Genomic DNA, 17,940 nt, shown 5'->3' with positions numbered 1-17,940 from the left:
TTGCATCAGGTATTGTACTTAGAAGGCCTGTGAAGCCTTAGATCAAACTTGTACGCCTTTGTCTTGTAATAAATAACTATGAGTGGCCATGGATATATTGTCTCAATTACCTTTCCTAAAAAGTGTTTACATTGCTGAAAAAACCTTATATACCCTTGTTTGGTGGCTAAATGTTGCATGTGTGTATGGATGAAATTAATAGGTTTTGGTCCTTTGTGTTTAAAAGTATGAAGAACCACAATGAATGATGTGTGCTAGTCTTTTGAGAGCAACTGTAGGTGTACAATGGGAGCTAAAATAATGCAGAATACCTAGGGAATTGAACCTTAAGCACTAAGAATGTTTATCATGAAGAAATACTAAAATAGTATGAGATAATAACAAAATACAGTATAAACATTGAGAGAGAGGATATGATTATTTAATAACTAATTAGTACAGTTTAAGAGTATTAAAATTAGATATTGAATTTTTACTTACTTAAGAAAATTTGAGAATAAGTAATAATATCAGGACAAATAGAGTTCAATTTAGTAAGTTGTAACTAAGTCTTAGAATGAATGAAAAAAGGAAAGTAAAACTTAAGTATATAAAAGAATAGGGAGTAACTAACCGAAAGACATCATGATTAGGGAAAATCAAAGAGTGTGTTAACTAAAATGAGAGAGAAATAACCAACCAATAATTAGATAATGTTAAGAACAAAATGAAAGGAAAGTGGTGAAAAGAAGGCATGAATGTGCATCTCGATTACTTATGCAAATGGAAACTAGATACTATGAATGCATTCCAAAAATTTGTAAGGATGCACTCTATGTAGAAATCAATTAGATGATTCCATGTTTGTGCAGAAATAAGTGTGGATTTTGTGTGTACAAAGAACAAACTAATAGAATGACACTTTAACATGCATAATGAATTACATGAAAAAGAATTTGTCAAGCTAAAACAATTGGCACAGTTGAGGGATACTCGATGTCCAGGTTCAGAGTAGGAAAACCTATTGAGGATGCCCAAAAGGGGGATGACCTACTAATAAATCTAGATTTTACTATATTTTAATGTAGTTTTTTTATTAAAAAAAAGGTAATTTAGAAAGTGAAAACTGCATAAAAATATATAAATATTACATAAAGTCAATTTTCATCTTTAGTAACTCAAATTGTGTGAATTTAATAGAATTCTGATGTAATTTTGTTAATTAAATTAGTTTTGCGGGAGATTCTATGCTAAAAGTCTTGTGGATAAGGATTCAAGAAGAGAAAATAGAAGAAAGTGGCAAATCTGGACAAAAAGAGTGAAGAATCTAAAGTTGTATATTGGGAGTGTTCACTATTTGCGCATAAAGTGACAGCTTTGGAGTGGATTCAACAAAATATAATGAAAATGTTTACTATTTCCACTCAAAGTGAACAGTTCATAGGTAAAATTCAAGAGAAGGGCCACTATATACACTTAGAGTGATTACATAAAGCTGCGTGTGATCACTTTGTGCACTCAGAGTGATTACGCAGAGCTGCGGTGATAACTATGTGCACCCATAATGATTATGCAAAGCTGCGATGATTACTCTATGCACTCATAATGATTACGCAGAAGCACAAAAATTTTATAAAAAGTAAGAAACTCAGTATATTTGAGATCTTTTCTCATATTTTCATTTCTATACCTTAGGAGAGTTAGAGAGGGAGATTGGGGGCGACTTCCAAGCTCTGGACCTTGCGGAATCAAGCTAGATATTAGATTTATGAAAAAAATTTGTAGCTTTTCTTCTTCTACTCTTTCTTTCTTTTTTTCTTTTATGAACATATTCTGATTTCTTTTGGTTAAGGATTGATGGATCCGATTTTGATATTGTAAATTGATTGTGGATCTGAATTTTAAGATTTTAATTGTATTAAACATTTAATTCTATCCTTAATGCAATTTTTGGATTAGCTATTCAATTGAATTGAACCTATAGAATTTTCATCAATGGAAGTTGAGTTAATTTCTCATATCTGAATTAAATATCAAAGTTATTAACATCTTAGGGATAAACATTCATGATCTTGTGATCTCTTAATTTCTAATGTCTAATGCAATGTTTGATTGATTTACACCTAAGGAATTAGGATAGTTAAATGAATATTAGGATCAATGAGTCAAAGAATTGAACTTTGATTAATCTAGTGAAATTGATCATCAATCAATTAAGGAACTTAAAGTTTAGATCTATTTTAGTTTTACAATTGATAAAGAGGTTAAATTATTCTTAACTCCATTCACATATCATCTCATTTCTAAATTTTGCATTATGTTTTACTATTACTTTCTAATTTTCTACACTTTATTGCTTTTGCTCTCAAATGATTCAAAACATCTCCAATATTCATCTGGCTCAAATAGTTATTAATTTGTAAAGTGGTAATTGAAAGGACTAATTCCTAAGGACTATACTTGGGAGTCAAATAAATTCTGAAGTTATTTTATAATTTGATATAACAATAATAGTACACTTACTAATTAGTGCTTTATAAGATTGTGACAGTGAGAGTGGATTAGTGGAAGTGATTAGAGGTAGCCTTCATGGCTTATCTCTCTCCAAGTTGTCTTGTATCAAAGCTCCTATTTAAAAACATCTTCAAGAATGGTGAATTCAAAACTCTCTTTTAACTTTATTACAACATTAATTCTTTGAATGAGACTTTATAATTATTTTCTTAGTCGAGTGTCTTCAACCTTAATTAACTTTATTGAAACTTAAAGTTAAGTTACTTCCTTTTAAAGTTAAAGAAAGACAACATTAGATGTTAGCAAGATCCTAATGCTTATGTCAAGGGAGGATGCCAATAATCAATGTCCGATATCCCATTCAAATGCTAGAAACCAATCTGACTTCTCAATTTTATTGATAATTTGTAAAGCTATTTTTTTCTACTGTCTTCTAGTTGAGAAGATAAATTTACTTCTCAAAATTTAAAACACAAAAAATACTCAAATTAGGTTTTAATAAAATTGTGTAAATTTACTTGTCCAACCCGTCACCATCGTAATCGAGGCCAGCCGAAAATAGTCACAAATTACATACAGAGATCTTTGATTTTTTTGAAAGGAATCCAAGAAACCGGGCTTAAAGATTAAAATAATATTTTTTTAAAAAATTATTACTAAATTAAAGTAAAAACAAAACTTATTCCTTGTCTGGGGTTAATTTTTGCTACGTAGATAGTGATTTCGTATTAATTCCAGATGAAATCAAATTTTTTATTTTTAATTTAATGATTTTACCCTAAATATGGACGAAATAAATTAAAATTTTGAATTAAATTTTCCCACTCGCGACACGTGGCTCAATCAGGATATTTTGTCGCTGATCCAGATGAAAAGCTGATTTCGTTTTAGTCAGAGACGAAACATCCTGATTGAGCCACGTGTCGGCGAAGCAACGGTAACTGCGCCTCCCTCTTCCCTTCTCTCCCTCCGCGATTCCAAATTCATTTCCTCCATTTTTTTTTCCGTTCAGGGACCAAGGTAGTTTATTTTTTTTATCGTTTTACAGTGATTTGTGAGTGAGCTTCGTCATCCATTGTAGAACCGTGTCCAGATCTACTTGGGTTGTAGGCAGTGGAGGTGTTTTTGGACTAAAATTTTGAGGAAGTTGGAAGAGCGGTAACATGCTACACAGTTGCCGAAGAGACGCCACCATCCAGACAACTGGCCACTGTCCCTAGGAACCCTCTGCTACCGAAAATTGCCACCTTTGCCACCAAAAATCGCCATATGCTGACGGAACCAAACAAGTTTTTTTTTTTTTTAAAATATAATTATTTTATATATTTTCTTATCCCCACTCCTAGCACTTGCCTCTTCCTTTCTAGTTTCGACAACTCTATTTTGTAATTTATTCAATTCAATCAATACAAAACAAGTGTCATTAATCATCCACAAAATCCAATCCAGTTTTGTAGTCAAACTCGCATATTTGAACAATTTGTGAGGCATAATAGACAACTGAAACACCCCAACATCATAAATTGACAATTGCAAAGCTACTTGAGATTTGTTTGCTTTTGTTGGCATGATGGGAAAAAATTTTTTATACTAAAATTAATATTTAAAATTAAAATTTTATAACTAAATTTATTAAATTTTTAGCTTGTAGAAAAAATCTTATAGTAATATTTAGATTAAAAATATAATCTAAATAGTTTTGATAATTTTATAAAAATTAAAAAATAACCAGAATTTGTAAAATTAAATATTGATAGTAATATTTAGATTAAAAATTAAGCTTGCATTTAGAATTATTATACTAATTTGCGGTATAAATTATAAAACAACTAAAAATTAATTTAAAAAAATTAAATACAATAATAAATAGTTAAAAAAATTCAGAATAGAAAATTAAAAATAATTGTATCAAATTATTTGATTAATTATATAAGAAATGATAATTAAAAAATAGTGTATAAAACTTATAACACAAATTCTGTGTTTGATATTAATTATTATTAAAATACGTAAATAGATATATTTATTTATGATTATAGAATAGATTTAGATAATTAAAAAAAATTATAGTAAAAATTGAAAGTATTAAAAGTTGTAATAAACTAATATATTTTTGGATGAAATTATAAAATCAATTGTACACATATAGATAAATTTATTTAATCTTTTAAATTAACTAATAAAAATAATCAGTCATAATATATTTAAAGTTAATTGTCGACAACATTAGACGTTGCAGAGAAACTAAAATTTACTTGAAAGATGCATTTATAAGTGTTAATCATCATTAAAAAAATATTTATATTAAATTATGAAAGGAAAGTAATTTAAATGTATAATTTATAAATAAATAAATAATGTTTATATTAACAATATGATAATCCATCTTTTAAAAAGTTATTTAGGAGAAAATTTTTGAAAGAGAAGGAAGGGAAGGGGATTTTTATTTAAAAATTAATAAAATTATATATTATTTAAAATAATAAATAAAAATAATACATTATATTTATATTAATTTATTATTTTATATTTTAATAAAAAATATAATTAATATTGGTTAATTATGATGAAATAATAAATTTAGTTATCTAGCTTAAATTAGTGGAGTGATATTAATTAGTTTAGAATAAAAAATTTTATTTATATCCTATATTTATATAATTTTAATTATAGAGTGATACTAATAATATGAGATGAAATTATTTTAAATAAATAATCTAATTTTTAAAGATAGTTTGAAAATTAGTTATCCAATATAAATTTGAAGAGAGATATAAATTAGTTGAGATAGATTATTTATAATTATATAATTTTTAATGATGCATGTTTTGCAATTTTTTTGTATAATTTATATTAAAATTTTAAATTTTGACCATGTTATATTTTATATTTTGTGTAGATGGCTTCATCTTCAAAACAGAATAGGGTCATTCATCTTGGACCAGAGAATCCTTCATTATTGCGCTTTCAGAATATTCATGTGTCTGAACATATTTGTGATGGTTGGGATCATCCTATTTTGAAGGTAAGAAAGAGTCAATTTATTCCAGCTGGTTTGGATGGTATTCTAGAGGAGATCCTTCCACATTTAGAGCTTGTAGGATTTACTGGGATTGCTCACGTATGTCAATTCCCATTAGACCTCTCGTTGATCACTACATTAGTAGAGAAATGGAGGCTGAAGACATACACTTTTCACTTACCTCCAGGCGAGTGTACGATCACTTTGCAAGATATATCTGTGTTGTTAGGTTTATGGATTGATGGAAGACCTGTGATAGCACCTATTAGAGGTAATTATGTTGATATTGTTGAGAAGAGCCTAAGGATTAGACCATCATGTGATGCTTTTGTTGGTAGCTTCTTGAAGACGAGTTGGTTAGACCAACATTTTACCCATGTGGCGATGCATGCACAGAATCCTTTACAGATTACCCAATTTGTTAGGGCTTACATGCTGCAATTGATTGGGGGTTTTATGTTGAGCGATCACTCTAACAGTAGAGTCTTAGTGAAGTACTTACCTTTACTTCAGGATCTTACTATCACTAGTGAATATAGTTTGGGGTCTGTAGTATTGGGAGTTTTGTATAGAAACCCGTGTATGGCCACCAACATTGATCGCTATAGTTTAGGTGGATTAGCTGTATTACTTGTCATGTGGGCATGGGATAGGTTTCCATTTCTAGCTCCTGGAAACCCCCTTCACACATGAGTCCATCTTCCATATGCTACCAAGTAATATTAAACATTTATTTGCCAAAGGCATTTAACATACCTTCTGTATTAACAATATCTTAATTTTTTACAGGTGGTTGGCAAACTAAAGGAATAGAAAAGGGAGGAAGAACATATCTTATTATAGATATAAATTTGACATGCTTAGTCGTGAAGAGGTAAACCTTGATTAAGAAAATAGACATATCTTATATTTTAATTTGGTTATCATTTATGAGAACAAACCTGACTATGCTGTATATTGTTTGCAGATAATTTGGCAACCATATTCTGTTGATTTGATTAATTCGTTACCACCTATATGTTGTGAGTGGATGAATTTGTGGAGGGCTGTTGTGCCTCTGATATATTTTCAGGTGTGTGAGTGGCACCAACCAGATCGAGTAATGCGGCAATTTGGTATGGTTCAACATATACTTCGTGCCCCATATCAGGCAGGTGCACTATATGACTTGACCCTACGAGGGAAGACAACAGAGAATTGGCAAGAAAAGCTGAGGGATGTATTAGACATTTGGGAGAGAATGAGAGATTGGGTCATGACTAATGACCCCCAGATTGGTCAGCTAAGTTCCAACTCTGAGTATATGCAGTGGTATAAAGCTCACACTAGACGTTGGATGACAAAAGACGCAACCGTCTCATCATTACTTGTAAGTGTACAATATAATGGCTTTTGTGTTTTTGATTTGTAATATTGTTAACATACAAAAATTTGTTTTGTAGGGTGATGGTCTTGAGAGAGCCCACTACTTGATGACTGATAGCCATGACTCTTTCACCTTTGATGAGATGCGAGACTTGTGTCAGTCTATGCTATTTTTGAAGAATGATTTGAATCGCATTATGGAACCTATTTCTTCATTCGAGCCTTCGATATAGATTGAAAATAATGAAGATCTAGTTATAGATGTCGGTCAACTTAGGGACCATGAGGAAGACAGGGGATTACAACATAGACGCATAGAGGTACAAGCGATAGATTGGTCTCTTCCACCAATACCTGAGCGTCCTAATGGAGTCTTCTATGTTCCGTCACAGTTTCCTTTCCACATAGAGTCTGTTAATGCACCTACATATTTTCACTCATCTTAGGCGACCCAACATTCGCCACAGACCCCTTCATCACCACAGAGTGTTATATCCCATATCTATCACCATTCATGACTCCACTTCCATATGATGCAGCTATTGTAACACCACCATCACTAGCACCAGCACCAGCCTTTGACACTGGAACCTCATATGATACCTTATACATGGAATAGATTTGAATACTAACTTCGAAGCAGTGTTAGATGTTCCAGCTCCAAAGGTACATCGTAACCCACATCGTGGAGCCAAAGATAGGCCTTGGGAGTGCATCTTGACCCCACATCAGCCTGATCAACTACACGAGGATAGAGATTGACTTTCTTCAGCCACTTGTGATACATAATTGTTATGCAAAATATCAGATATTGTTGTCATTCTATCTTCTGGAGCTTAACCAGCTTTTGAAATATGAAACTTTGTTTACTTTTATACACCGTTTGGTTATGTATATACTTATGTTATGCAAATTTCTTATAAAAAGAAATAGGATCATAATGAACATATTGCCATTTATGTTATACTACAAAGAAACATGCTGACAATTAACAAATTATGTAGAACAACTTCATACTTAATATCCTAAATACTACTTATTAGGTTGTATAGAAGTACATTGACGTACATTGTGACCAATTTGATGACAATTACTACATCTATGTCTACGTTGTGATTCAATCCAATCCATTTCATTCCTAATTTGAGTTGATTTGGGTCTTCCCTTACCTCTGATTATCGTCTCATCAGGCACTAACTTCCACTCATTGCATGTAAGAACATTATTGTCATTTCCTAGGGGGAACCATGGTGATGAATATGCATTGGACATTTTGGACAGAGTAAACATCATCAACATATTGCCAAAAGTCAATACTTACCAATGCATAGGCAGTAATCACATGTGAGCATGGATATCGATAGGCCTGAAATCTCCTACATTCACAGTATCTTCTACACAGAACAATAGTCCACTTGTTACCACCCCTTTGTGTGATCGGATTAAAGGCTTCTTCAAACTCAAATCTTGTTCTTTCTATATCATATTGTCTCACTTGATATAAAGATGCTTCCTTTTGATTTTTCTACATTTTTAGCATAAGTTTTGAACAAAACCTCTGACCATTGTTCAGGTTATTCATTGCATCCTGTCCACGCTTCACAAAATATTCAACCATTCGTCCTTAAGAGCATTTGACAAGAGCGGTTATAGGTAAGTTTCTTGCCCCCTTTAATACCTTGTTAACAGCCTTTGACAAATTCATGGTCATGTGTCCATAATGGCGTCCATCGTCGTTATGACTTAAAGCCCATTTTTCTTTTGATATGTTGTCAATCCACCTCTGTATTTCTAGTGATTCATTGTGAAATCTTCTCAACTTCTCTTTGAATACAACCTTCGAAGGTATATATGCTGCAAATAACAATTATTCAACCATTACTTGACAATTAAAATCAATATAAGTTAAGAGGAAACAAAAGAAAAATAGAGTCATGTTACCTAATTTCGTCAGGTGTTTTTTCAATTCAATGTTCTTGAATTTATGATTGAAATTGCTTGCTATATGAAGAATACAATAAACATGATATGCATTAGGAGGTTGTCATTCAATATGTGAGTTTTGAAACAATACTTTTGATGCTTTGATGCCTATCAAATATTAAACATAATCCTATCTTTGTTGTTACATGCACACGAATCATTGCCAAAAACCATTCCCATGCTAATAGAGTCTCTCCTTCAACAATAGCAAAAGCAAGTGGTAGGACACAATTATTTCCATCTTGCATCGTTACAATCAACAATGTGTGACGATACTTACCATACAAAAATGTTTCATCTACCTGAATAATAAGTTTGCAAAAGTTTAATGCTTGCTTACATTGATGAAAACACCAAAACAATCGCTCAAATACTCTAAATATGTTGTCCTCCTGATGTCCAACAACAAATGGCTTCGTTTCAATCTTATAAATAGACCTTAGAGCATGAAATTACATGTACTCTAACCATCTTGGCATTGTAGCATATGATTCATCCCAGTTACCAAATATTCTTACAATTGCCTTTTGTTTCGCCTTCCAAGCCTTCTTGTATGAAATTTTATATCCAAATTGACTTGTCATCCTTTCTTGAATTAGGCTTATAGGCAATGATGGTTCAAGATTAACCATACCTACATAACAACGAAACAAAAGAGGTAAGTCTCTTTATTGTCAAAAGGCTTCACGAAATAAGATTTTATGCAAAACTTACCAATGATGCATGAACAAATCAAATCTGAATCTAGCTTGGTATGGTCTTGAGATATTGTTGGGTTGAGACATGTATGCTTACCCCCACACTTTGTTATTTTCTATTGACTTGAATTTTTAAGTAATGATGCTCTTATTCTCGATGGATAACCATTGTTATGGTTTAAACACTTCACATACAACTTTATTGGTTTTGACTCAACAATAAAATAACTATGATGTATTTTCATTGCATGCTGTTTTAAGGCATTTTTAACTTCCTCTTTGAAGTCAAATAATAAACCCACGTGTAACGGATCTCCAATAATCTATGAAATGTCATCATTAATTTCTTCTGCTTCAATTTCTTGGTCTGGGTGGTCCCAATTAATATAATTGTAGTGTGGACTTATATTCCAAAAAGGTATTTCACTTACAATTGCATATAAACAGACATTATTCATCATAAAAAAAAAATAAACATGATATCAATATACTTTATAAATATTACCTCCAACATTTTCTTGTTATAAATTTAAGTTTGAATCAAAATCACCATCTACATCTGTATTCGATGAGCTATCTAACGAAATATATCCTTCATTAATATCATCATCATCATTATTGACTTCATCTTCATCTTTATAACTACATAAACCTGTATATCCTTTAAAATACATACACTTATTCAATATGTGTCGTCACTAAAAATTTAAAAATAAAATAAAATTATAGTATAATTTATATCTTCTCTAACATTTATATTTCCCATTTCCATAAGGTTAGGCGGTGATATTGATAAGCTTAAGTCCAACATATTTGATCCAACTCTTGAACTCTCACCAAATGCAATATCTACATATAATTCGATAACCGTTGTAATACTTTGTTGTTAATACGCACTAATCATACAATCAATATCTTTATCATCACATATATTCAATGCAGTGTATTGTTTAGTACTTGAATCGACCATAAAATGAGAAATTATTTTAGATATGAAATGATTATTACTAAAATTCAACTTGTCATGAATCTTTTTTTTCAAATTCATAAAACTTACCCCTTTTCTTATTTTTATCATTTTTTTGTCACCTTCAAATGTCACACCTTCATATCTAACAACAATTTTTCTATTCCAATAGACAATAATAATAATTTCACTCATCTTGCATTTTTAAGAAAATAAAATATCAATAAACAATTACAATTATACTTATTTGTATAAATAAAAAAATAAATTATTATTAAACCACACAAATATACTACTATATTTCACATTATTTTATATTATAAAAATCTTATATTTTTTATACATATTCCACATATATATAATAAATATTCACAATAAATATAACATTTATTTTTTAAATGTTAAACATCTATTAATATAACAAATATAACTACTCCTATTTATTTAAGTAATTAAAAAAAAAATCTCAAATTTATTAATAATAAAAATATTTAACAATATTATTTATAACTAATCTTATATCAAGTCTTCTAAGTGTGCCTATCTTCACGTCAATTTGCCTCAATTTAGATCCGCAGGGAGGTAGATTAAATAGTTCAAATTTTCTGGACATTTGGGTGTAGCCGCGGTGAATAAACCAGGGATATAAGCACTTTCGTCTTCATGTGAATCGAATTTGAGGAAAAAAATCTGACCCCTGCAGTTTCGTCTAAAATTAGGATGAATTCAATTATAACTGGACACATGTCATTTTCTCACAGTTTCGTCTTTATTAAAGACGAAGTTAATGTATTTCGTCCTTTGTGATACTACATGTTGCGAGTTTTACAATATTTTATCTCTGTTTTAGACGAATTGAATAAATAAAAAATAATAATTTCATCTATATTAAATACAAAATTATTGTATATTGGCAAAAATTTATCCTAAACAGAGAATAAGTTTTTTTTACTTTAATTCAGTAATTATTTTAAAAAAAAATATTATTTTAATCGTTAAGCCGAGAAACTGAAAATGAAACTACAGCCTTTATCTGTGGTTGAGCTGGCGATCATTCATTGGTAGATAGCGTGCAATGTATCGAGTTGCGTGCATGAGCATAACGCGGTATTGTTACCCTGGCATGTTGCATCCACCAATAGGGTTGCGTCTCTAGGAATATTTTACAATATTTTATTAACCCACTTCACTTCTCATAAAGTCTTCCTCACTACTCACTCCAATTCCTCTCCGTCGCTTTAAACCAACTGCTCTTTTCTCTTTCTTAGGTTTTCAACGTTGCAACTATCCATGGCCAATCGCTGGCTCAGGCCCGAGGTGCTTTTCGATCCATCATCAAATTATCCCATTTACGTTTTAGGGTTTTCTTTTTTAATTTTTATTTTTATTTTCAGGTATATCCGCTGTTCGCTGCAGTTGGTGTTGCTATTGGGATCTGTGGGTTTCAACTGGTTCGTAATATCTGCATCAATCCTGAAGTCAGGTCTCTCTCTCTCTCTCTCTATCTCTCTCTGCTGTAATGAATTTTTTGTGACTTTTTTAGTTGTAGGTTCGATCTTTCGAATTATTGATTAGGGTTTTTCTCTTGTTTGGATGGGATCGGTTGAATTGTCAGTGCTTATATTTACTTTTTGCTTTTTGTTGAACTTCTCTCTTTGACTTTGACCCTTTGTGAATTTTAATCATCCAAGTTATTCATTTATTTTTTTATCAAAATATTAAATCGGTATGTTTATTGAAGGTTAATTGATGAAAGAAATTGGGGGAAATGGAGGATTCGTTAATTTGTGAATTGAGATATAGAGTCAAATTAAAAGTAAACGAAGCTTCATAACATAATGACTATTGACTAGAGTAGTCATTCACTTTGGAATTATAAGTTATCTGTGGCTTATTCCCTAGATTACTCAAATCGTTACATGACAGAACAGGGATAATTGAAAAAGAAAGTTGATTATTTTTTAGCAGGTGTCGAGTCATTCATCATCGCAAGTGTTGTTGCTATTGTTGGTTAATTTAGAGTAAACTGCCAGATCAGTCCCTATAATTATGATGTCTTGTTATTTTAAACCCTAAAATTATAAAATGGATATTTCCGTCCTTGAAATAAAATACTATTTTCATTTTAGTTTAGACCAGTTCGGACCTGTCAATTTGATCATTGACTTTGCCAATTATTAGTCATTTTAGTCCTTGACTTTAATGTCAACTTAGGACCAGATTGATTGATGATTGTCAAAGTCAAGGACTAAATCTGCTTTCTTGTAATATCAAAGGCTAAGTAATTTTAGGGTCTAAATTTATGTTTTTTACACGTTGATTTGATTTATTAGTAACTGGTTATTAACGGAATATAATGGATGTTTGTTTTGTTCTTTTCATGTATTTAGGGTGAACAAGGAGGGAAGGGCTGCGGGAGTGTTGGAGAACTTTGATGAGGGAGAGAAATATGCTGAGCACTTCTTGAGGAAGTATGTACGAAACAGAACACCAGAGATTATGCCCTCCATCAACAGCTTCTTCACTGACCCAAGTCGCAGTTAAGTTGCTTTGGATGAACAAGGTTAATTTGAGAAATAAGCTCTATTATGTTTGAGACAGTTTTATTGTGCATTTAGAAAACAAAATGTGGTTGATCTCTCAGGAGAACAGTGTATTTGCTGTGGTTGAGAATAACAATACTATGCTTGACGCATTAATGTTTACTGCTGTTTTTCTCTCCATCTAGGTTGCTACAGAAATATATGTGGAAACTGGTATTGAAAATATACAGCAATTACTAATCTCGTCTCAAGTTTGTTACAATTTAAATCCTATAAGTGCATAGATCAGTCAATATAGCGTTCTAACCTTTGTTGAGGTCATGAATTCTTTTTTTTTTTGTTTGGGAGAATGCAGTTACATTAAAAGCTTGGGAGAAGGATTTTGTTATTCAAAAAGTTTGATAGCTTAGATGTCTAGTATAGTAGTCAGATACAGGTAGTCCTAGATTAAAAAAAAACCTGTCATTTGCGTACAGGGGAATACAATTGTTTTATCACTATGACAACCAAGTCTTATTTCATTAGATGAAGCTGACTAAGTTCTTTTAGGTCTTCTTGACTTCTCTTTACTAGACTAAGAGTCATGCCATCCACGTTTCTTACTTGTACGACTAAGTCTTCTTTGCTACTGTTTTATTAATGTTAGTGTGAAATTGTCCTGCCTAGTATCTTATCTTGTCTAAAATATAAACAAATTACAAAGTAGTGTATATGAAAAGGTTTGTATTACTGATAATCAAGGTAAAATCTCACTGTTGAGGGCACTTGCTCCTTGAAATGAAGAGAGCTTCTTCATTCTTGTCGTGTTTTGAAATCCGAGCACTGCGTATAGACCTCTCATCTTCTGCAATGCATATCTGTCTTGAAAGTTATATAAGGAGAGGTGAAATGCTAAATGCCAATGTACGTCACGTGGCTTTGAATTCTCTTATTGTGCACATTTTGCATGAACTCCACCAGCTTGTGCCATCACAAGCCACAACAGTAATTAGTATTTTTTTTTTTCTTCTAAATGACAGAAATGAATGGGGGAAACATTTTGAAGTTGGAAAAATGTAGAAGATATTCCACACGTTCTAAACTTGTCTTGTAATAAAGTGATGCCTCCTCCTCAGTGAAGGATGTAGCTTTGCTAGATGTATTCTATTGCATGTCATTACAGTGTTGTTCCCTTAGGTTACACCGGGACACCTGATTAACCCGGCAAGCATGCGAAGCTATTCTGTTTCAACTTTGAGCCAATGCAGTCCCTTGGTTGCAAGAACACAAAATAATGACGTGAATAATCCCATCATCTTATAGTAATAAGTGGGCTGGTTAGTGCTGGTGCAAACTAGTTACACCGAAGACCAAGTTTTTTATATCATTAACATCAATCTCTCTAATCAAAATAATGACGTGAATAATCGTTTCAATGTAAAAGCGTTTATTAAGAGTAGGATATACAATTAAAAGAATGTATTTTCATTTCATTATTTAATTTAATAACTCGATAATTTGTTTATTTTCTAGAAGCAGATTTCAAAATAAAATGTGTTCGTTAAAATGAAGCTAAATTAATTTTTTAACTTAATTTTAGAAAATACTTTTAGCTCATTTTTTAAAAAAGATATTTTACTTTTTAATTATAAAAAAATTATTTAACTCATATCTTTTGAAAGACTCGTACCACCTGTTGTCATCATTGTTAATCAATCGTTACCATTGTCACACTGGAATTTTCTGTTTTGGTTGATTAATTTTAAATAATAGATAATTTAACCAATTCAGTTTACAAAGATGTCGAGTAGAAAATTAGAATTTAGGAGTTTTAGGTAGAAGAAAATTGATAGTGAACTAAATTTATATCATGTTAAAAATAATTGACTAAAAAAAATTAGGAAACCTAAATTACACAAAACTTAAAATAGAGAGACTAAATATGCAATTAAGCATAAAAGTTATAAAACTAAAAATTTATTTAATTTTGTTATTGTTTTTAATTTAAAACTGACAATCCTCCTGAACAAAGCGTTGATACAGATTTTAGGTTGTGCAGCTTGTTTTCTTGAAAATTATTTTTAAGTACGTTTTTTAAATACTTGATTAAATTCATTTGTTTAATCAAATAAACAAATATATGGTTGAATTTAGACTCAATGCAATACATGAAGTAAATCCGAAAATATCGTGTACACACAATTATTATTTTAGGATAAGAAAAACGCATGAGAATTTATTTATTGTTATTACTTACTAAATTATAAAATTACTTAAAAATGTAATTTTATTTATTACTATCCATTTCTTAAATTCAATTTTAAAAGGTCATGTTTTCTACTTTTAATTTATTTTTTAGAACAAAAAAGTTTACAATATATTAATTTAACGAACTTAAAAAACGCATTAACGAAAACCTTGGTACAGGAAAAAGAAATCATCTAACAACTCAATGCTAGACTCTTTTAATTAGTTGACATTCGTGTGGTAAACCTTCAATTATCTTTTTCTACGTGCAGTAGAATGATAGATTTATTTTTTTAGTTTCATTCTACGTTCAAGTCCTCGTTCAAATCAAACCATTTCGATTGATTTATTATAGAAGAAATTATAAAATTAAAAACTAAAATTTCAATCTGGTATTGGAAAAACTAGAGTCTTTTAATTTATTTTTTTTGAAAAAAATATTAAAATCAATTCATAAATGTGTAGTTTATTTATTATAATTTATAAGTCTGACAAAAATAGTGATGTGACATGTTAAATGTAAGATATCTTACTAATGTGTATCTAATTATAAAAATTACAAATATTACAATATAAAATAAATAAAAAAATATTTTATCTTTTCCACATTCTTAACGCAATGTTATATAAAGAATAAAATGAATTATATTTTCAGAGAAATCAGTGTGCTATATTGAACTCGACGTTTTGGAGTGACATCTCAGATGATGATTGCATTATTTCGAGATGATTTAGATGGCTAAAAAGTGATTGATTATTGATACGATTCTTGCAAGAAATATTCTGATGTTCAATTAAGAGAGAATTTTTATAGAATTACTAAGTGAAATTGCTTATCATTGAAAGGTACTTCAATAACGAAAGAAACGTGAAACTAAAATTAGCAACCAAAACTGTTTAACTACTGATAATTATTTAATTCATGTTTATTTTGTTTTTTAAATAGATATCTTAATAAAAGAAATCTCTATTTTTTCTTATTTAATTTTTTAAACTATGATGAACTTTTTTATTTTAAAAATATTATGAGTTTTTATTTACTTTTTATAATATTATAATTTTTTTAGTCTTTTTAAAGCACAGGACTATTTTTTACATTTTTTAAAAATAAATAAAAATTAACAAAAAACTCTTTCACGACAAAATTTTTAAAAACTGAAAATAAGACATCAAGTAAAAAAATAGTATGTTTAAAAAATAAAAACTTAATCAAATCAATATTTACTGAAAACTAATATCAATTGTATTTCAAAATGATATATTTGCAATAGAAAATAAAGATTTATCGTATAAAAAGTATAATAAATATATTAATAAAAATATTATTTTAAAATCAAATATGTATAATTATTAAACACAATCACTTTGAGACCATAATTAAATCAATTATAGATCTTCTCTTACATCAATTATCCAATTTTTGTTTTGTCCTTACTCTTTTATTTTTTAAAAGTGAAACTTTAGTTTTTGTTTTATACAAATAGCGTCCCCTGGTTAGATGATAATTATTCTATGAATGTGACAAATCTTAGATAGCACCATCTTTTAAAAGACAACAAATAATGTGTTTGCATAACACAATATCATATCTATATATGATACTTTTTTTGAAAAAAATAAAGAAAATAACATTTCTGATTAAGACGATAGTTGTGTCGCGTGTAATTATCTATTCCAGAAAAAGAATATATTTAATAAAAGCCTTAATTTAATAATTAGTTTTTAAAAAACTCCTAATTAAACAAAAAAAAAAAACCTAGGATTTGCCTCAAATTATGGACAATATTATATACATTAACACTATCTATAAAATAAAATTTATTTGATAACATTTATTAATTTTATTTATAAATTTATGTCTAGAGATGACAATAGATAAAATATTCGATGAATACCTACAAAATTTACTTTCAACAGGTAGGGTATTTACTCGCTAAATGAGTATGAGTATGAAGAAATACTCACAAATTTCAATAGAAATGAATGCGGATATGAGTACCTAGGTACCCATCCTGCCTCATACCCGTGTATATATATATATATATATATTATTCATTATGCTACTTATGTGAGAGATGCCTTAATCCAAAACACATAATAAGAGGGAATTAGAGTTAATACTTTATATATTTGACTATATCCCCTCTATAGCCATTGAAAATTATATAATTATATGAGTTGTTCTACAACTTGTCCTATCAAAAGTTATATTTTAGGAGCGAGACTTACAGAGAAAGATCTAACTTATCACTTGTTATAGAATTCAGAGATTAATTATGATAACTTTTATACAAAAGTAAGTTTTCAACAAGTAAGCTTAGAACTCTATTATAATTATTATTGATATTTCTAATTATCTTTATTGTTCTAATTTCATATAATTTTGTTTGAATAATTTTTTTACTTACAAAGGAGTAACCAAGAATTTAAGAAAATAAGAACCTAGCTCTTAATTTTTAGAAATTTTTTGTGGATACTTTTGTAAAATTTTGATCAAGATAAATATTTCACTATTTATTTTATATAATTTCATGTCTTATATTTTTCACTCAGTTCAAAATTATTTTATAAGCCATAATTATTTTATTTTTTTTGAATAGACAAATTTTATATTTTAAATTTTTTAGTAATATTATCTTTCAA

General features: G+C 29.5%; 2 protein-coding genes across 2 annotated transcripts; both read left to right on the top strand.

Annotated features, from left to right (window-relative positions):
* Window positions 1-5,392: 5,392 nt before the first annotated feature.
* On the top strand, window positions 5,393-6,208 carry LOC113851546 (serine/threonine-protein phosphatase 7 long form homolog). Its single transcript, XM_027482060.1, has one exon. The coding sequence runs from the start codon at window positions 5,393-5,395 to the stop codon at window positions 6,206-6,208; it is 816 nt and encodes a 271-aa protein (XP_027337861.1).
* Window positions 6,209-11,691: 5,483 nt separating this feature from the next.
* Window positions 11,692-14,936, top strand: LOC113852523. Its single transcript, XM_027482826.1, has 3 exons — window positions 11,692-11,845; window positions 11,923-12,011; window positions 12,919-14,936. Exons 1-3 carry the CDS (start codon window positions 11,819-11,821, stop codon window positions 13,070-13,072), a joined length of 270 nt encoding a protein of 89 aa, XP_027338627.1. The 5' UTR covers window positions 11,692-11,818; the 3' UTR covers window positions 13,073-14,936.
* The last annotated feature ends 3,004 nt before the right edge of the window (window positions 14,937-17,940 follow it).

This window comes from Abrus precatorius, unplaced genomic scaffold, assembly GCF_003935025.1.
Source record: "Abrus precatorius isolate BTA unplaced genomic scaffold, Abrus_2018 Scaffold10, whole genome shotgun sequence".
In the NCBI taxonomy this organism is placed as follows: Eukaryota; Viridiplantae; Streptophyta; class Magnoliopsida; order Fabales; family Fabaceae; genus Abrus; species Abrus precatorius.
This window is presented reverse-complemented; position numbering and strand designations above follow the sequence as displayed.

Bases quoted from the DNA above. Each gene is read 5' to 3' on its own strand.
- LOC113852523 (XM_027482826.1), top strand. From the start codon at position 11,819: ATGGCCAATCGCTGGCTCAGGCCCGAG. The intron at 11,846-11,922 runs GTGCTTTTCGAT...TTTTATTTTCAG, and splicing joins ATCGCTGGCTCAGGCCCGAG to GTATATCCGCTGTTCGCTGC. The intron at 12,012-12,918 runs GTCTCTCTCTCT...TCATGTATTTAG, and splicing joins TGCATCAATCCTGAAGTCAG to GGTGAACAAGGAGGGAAGGG.
- LOC113851546 (XM_027482060.1), top strand. From the start codon at position 5,393: ATGGCTTCATCTTCAAAACAGAATAGGGTCATTCATCTTGGACCAGAG.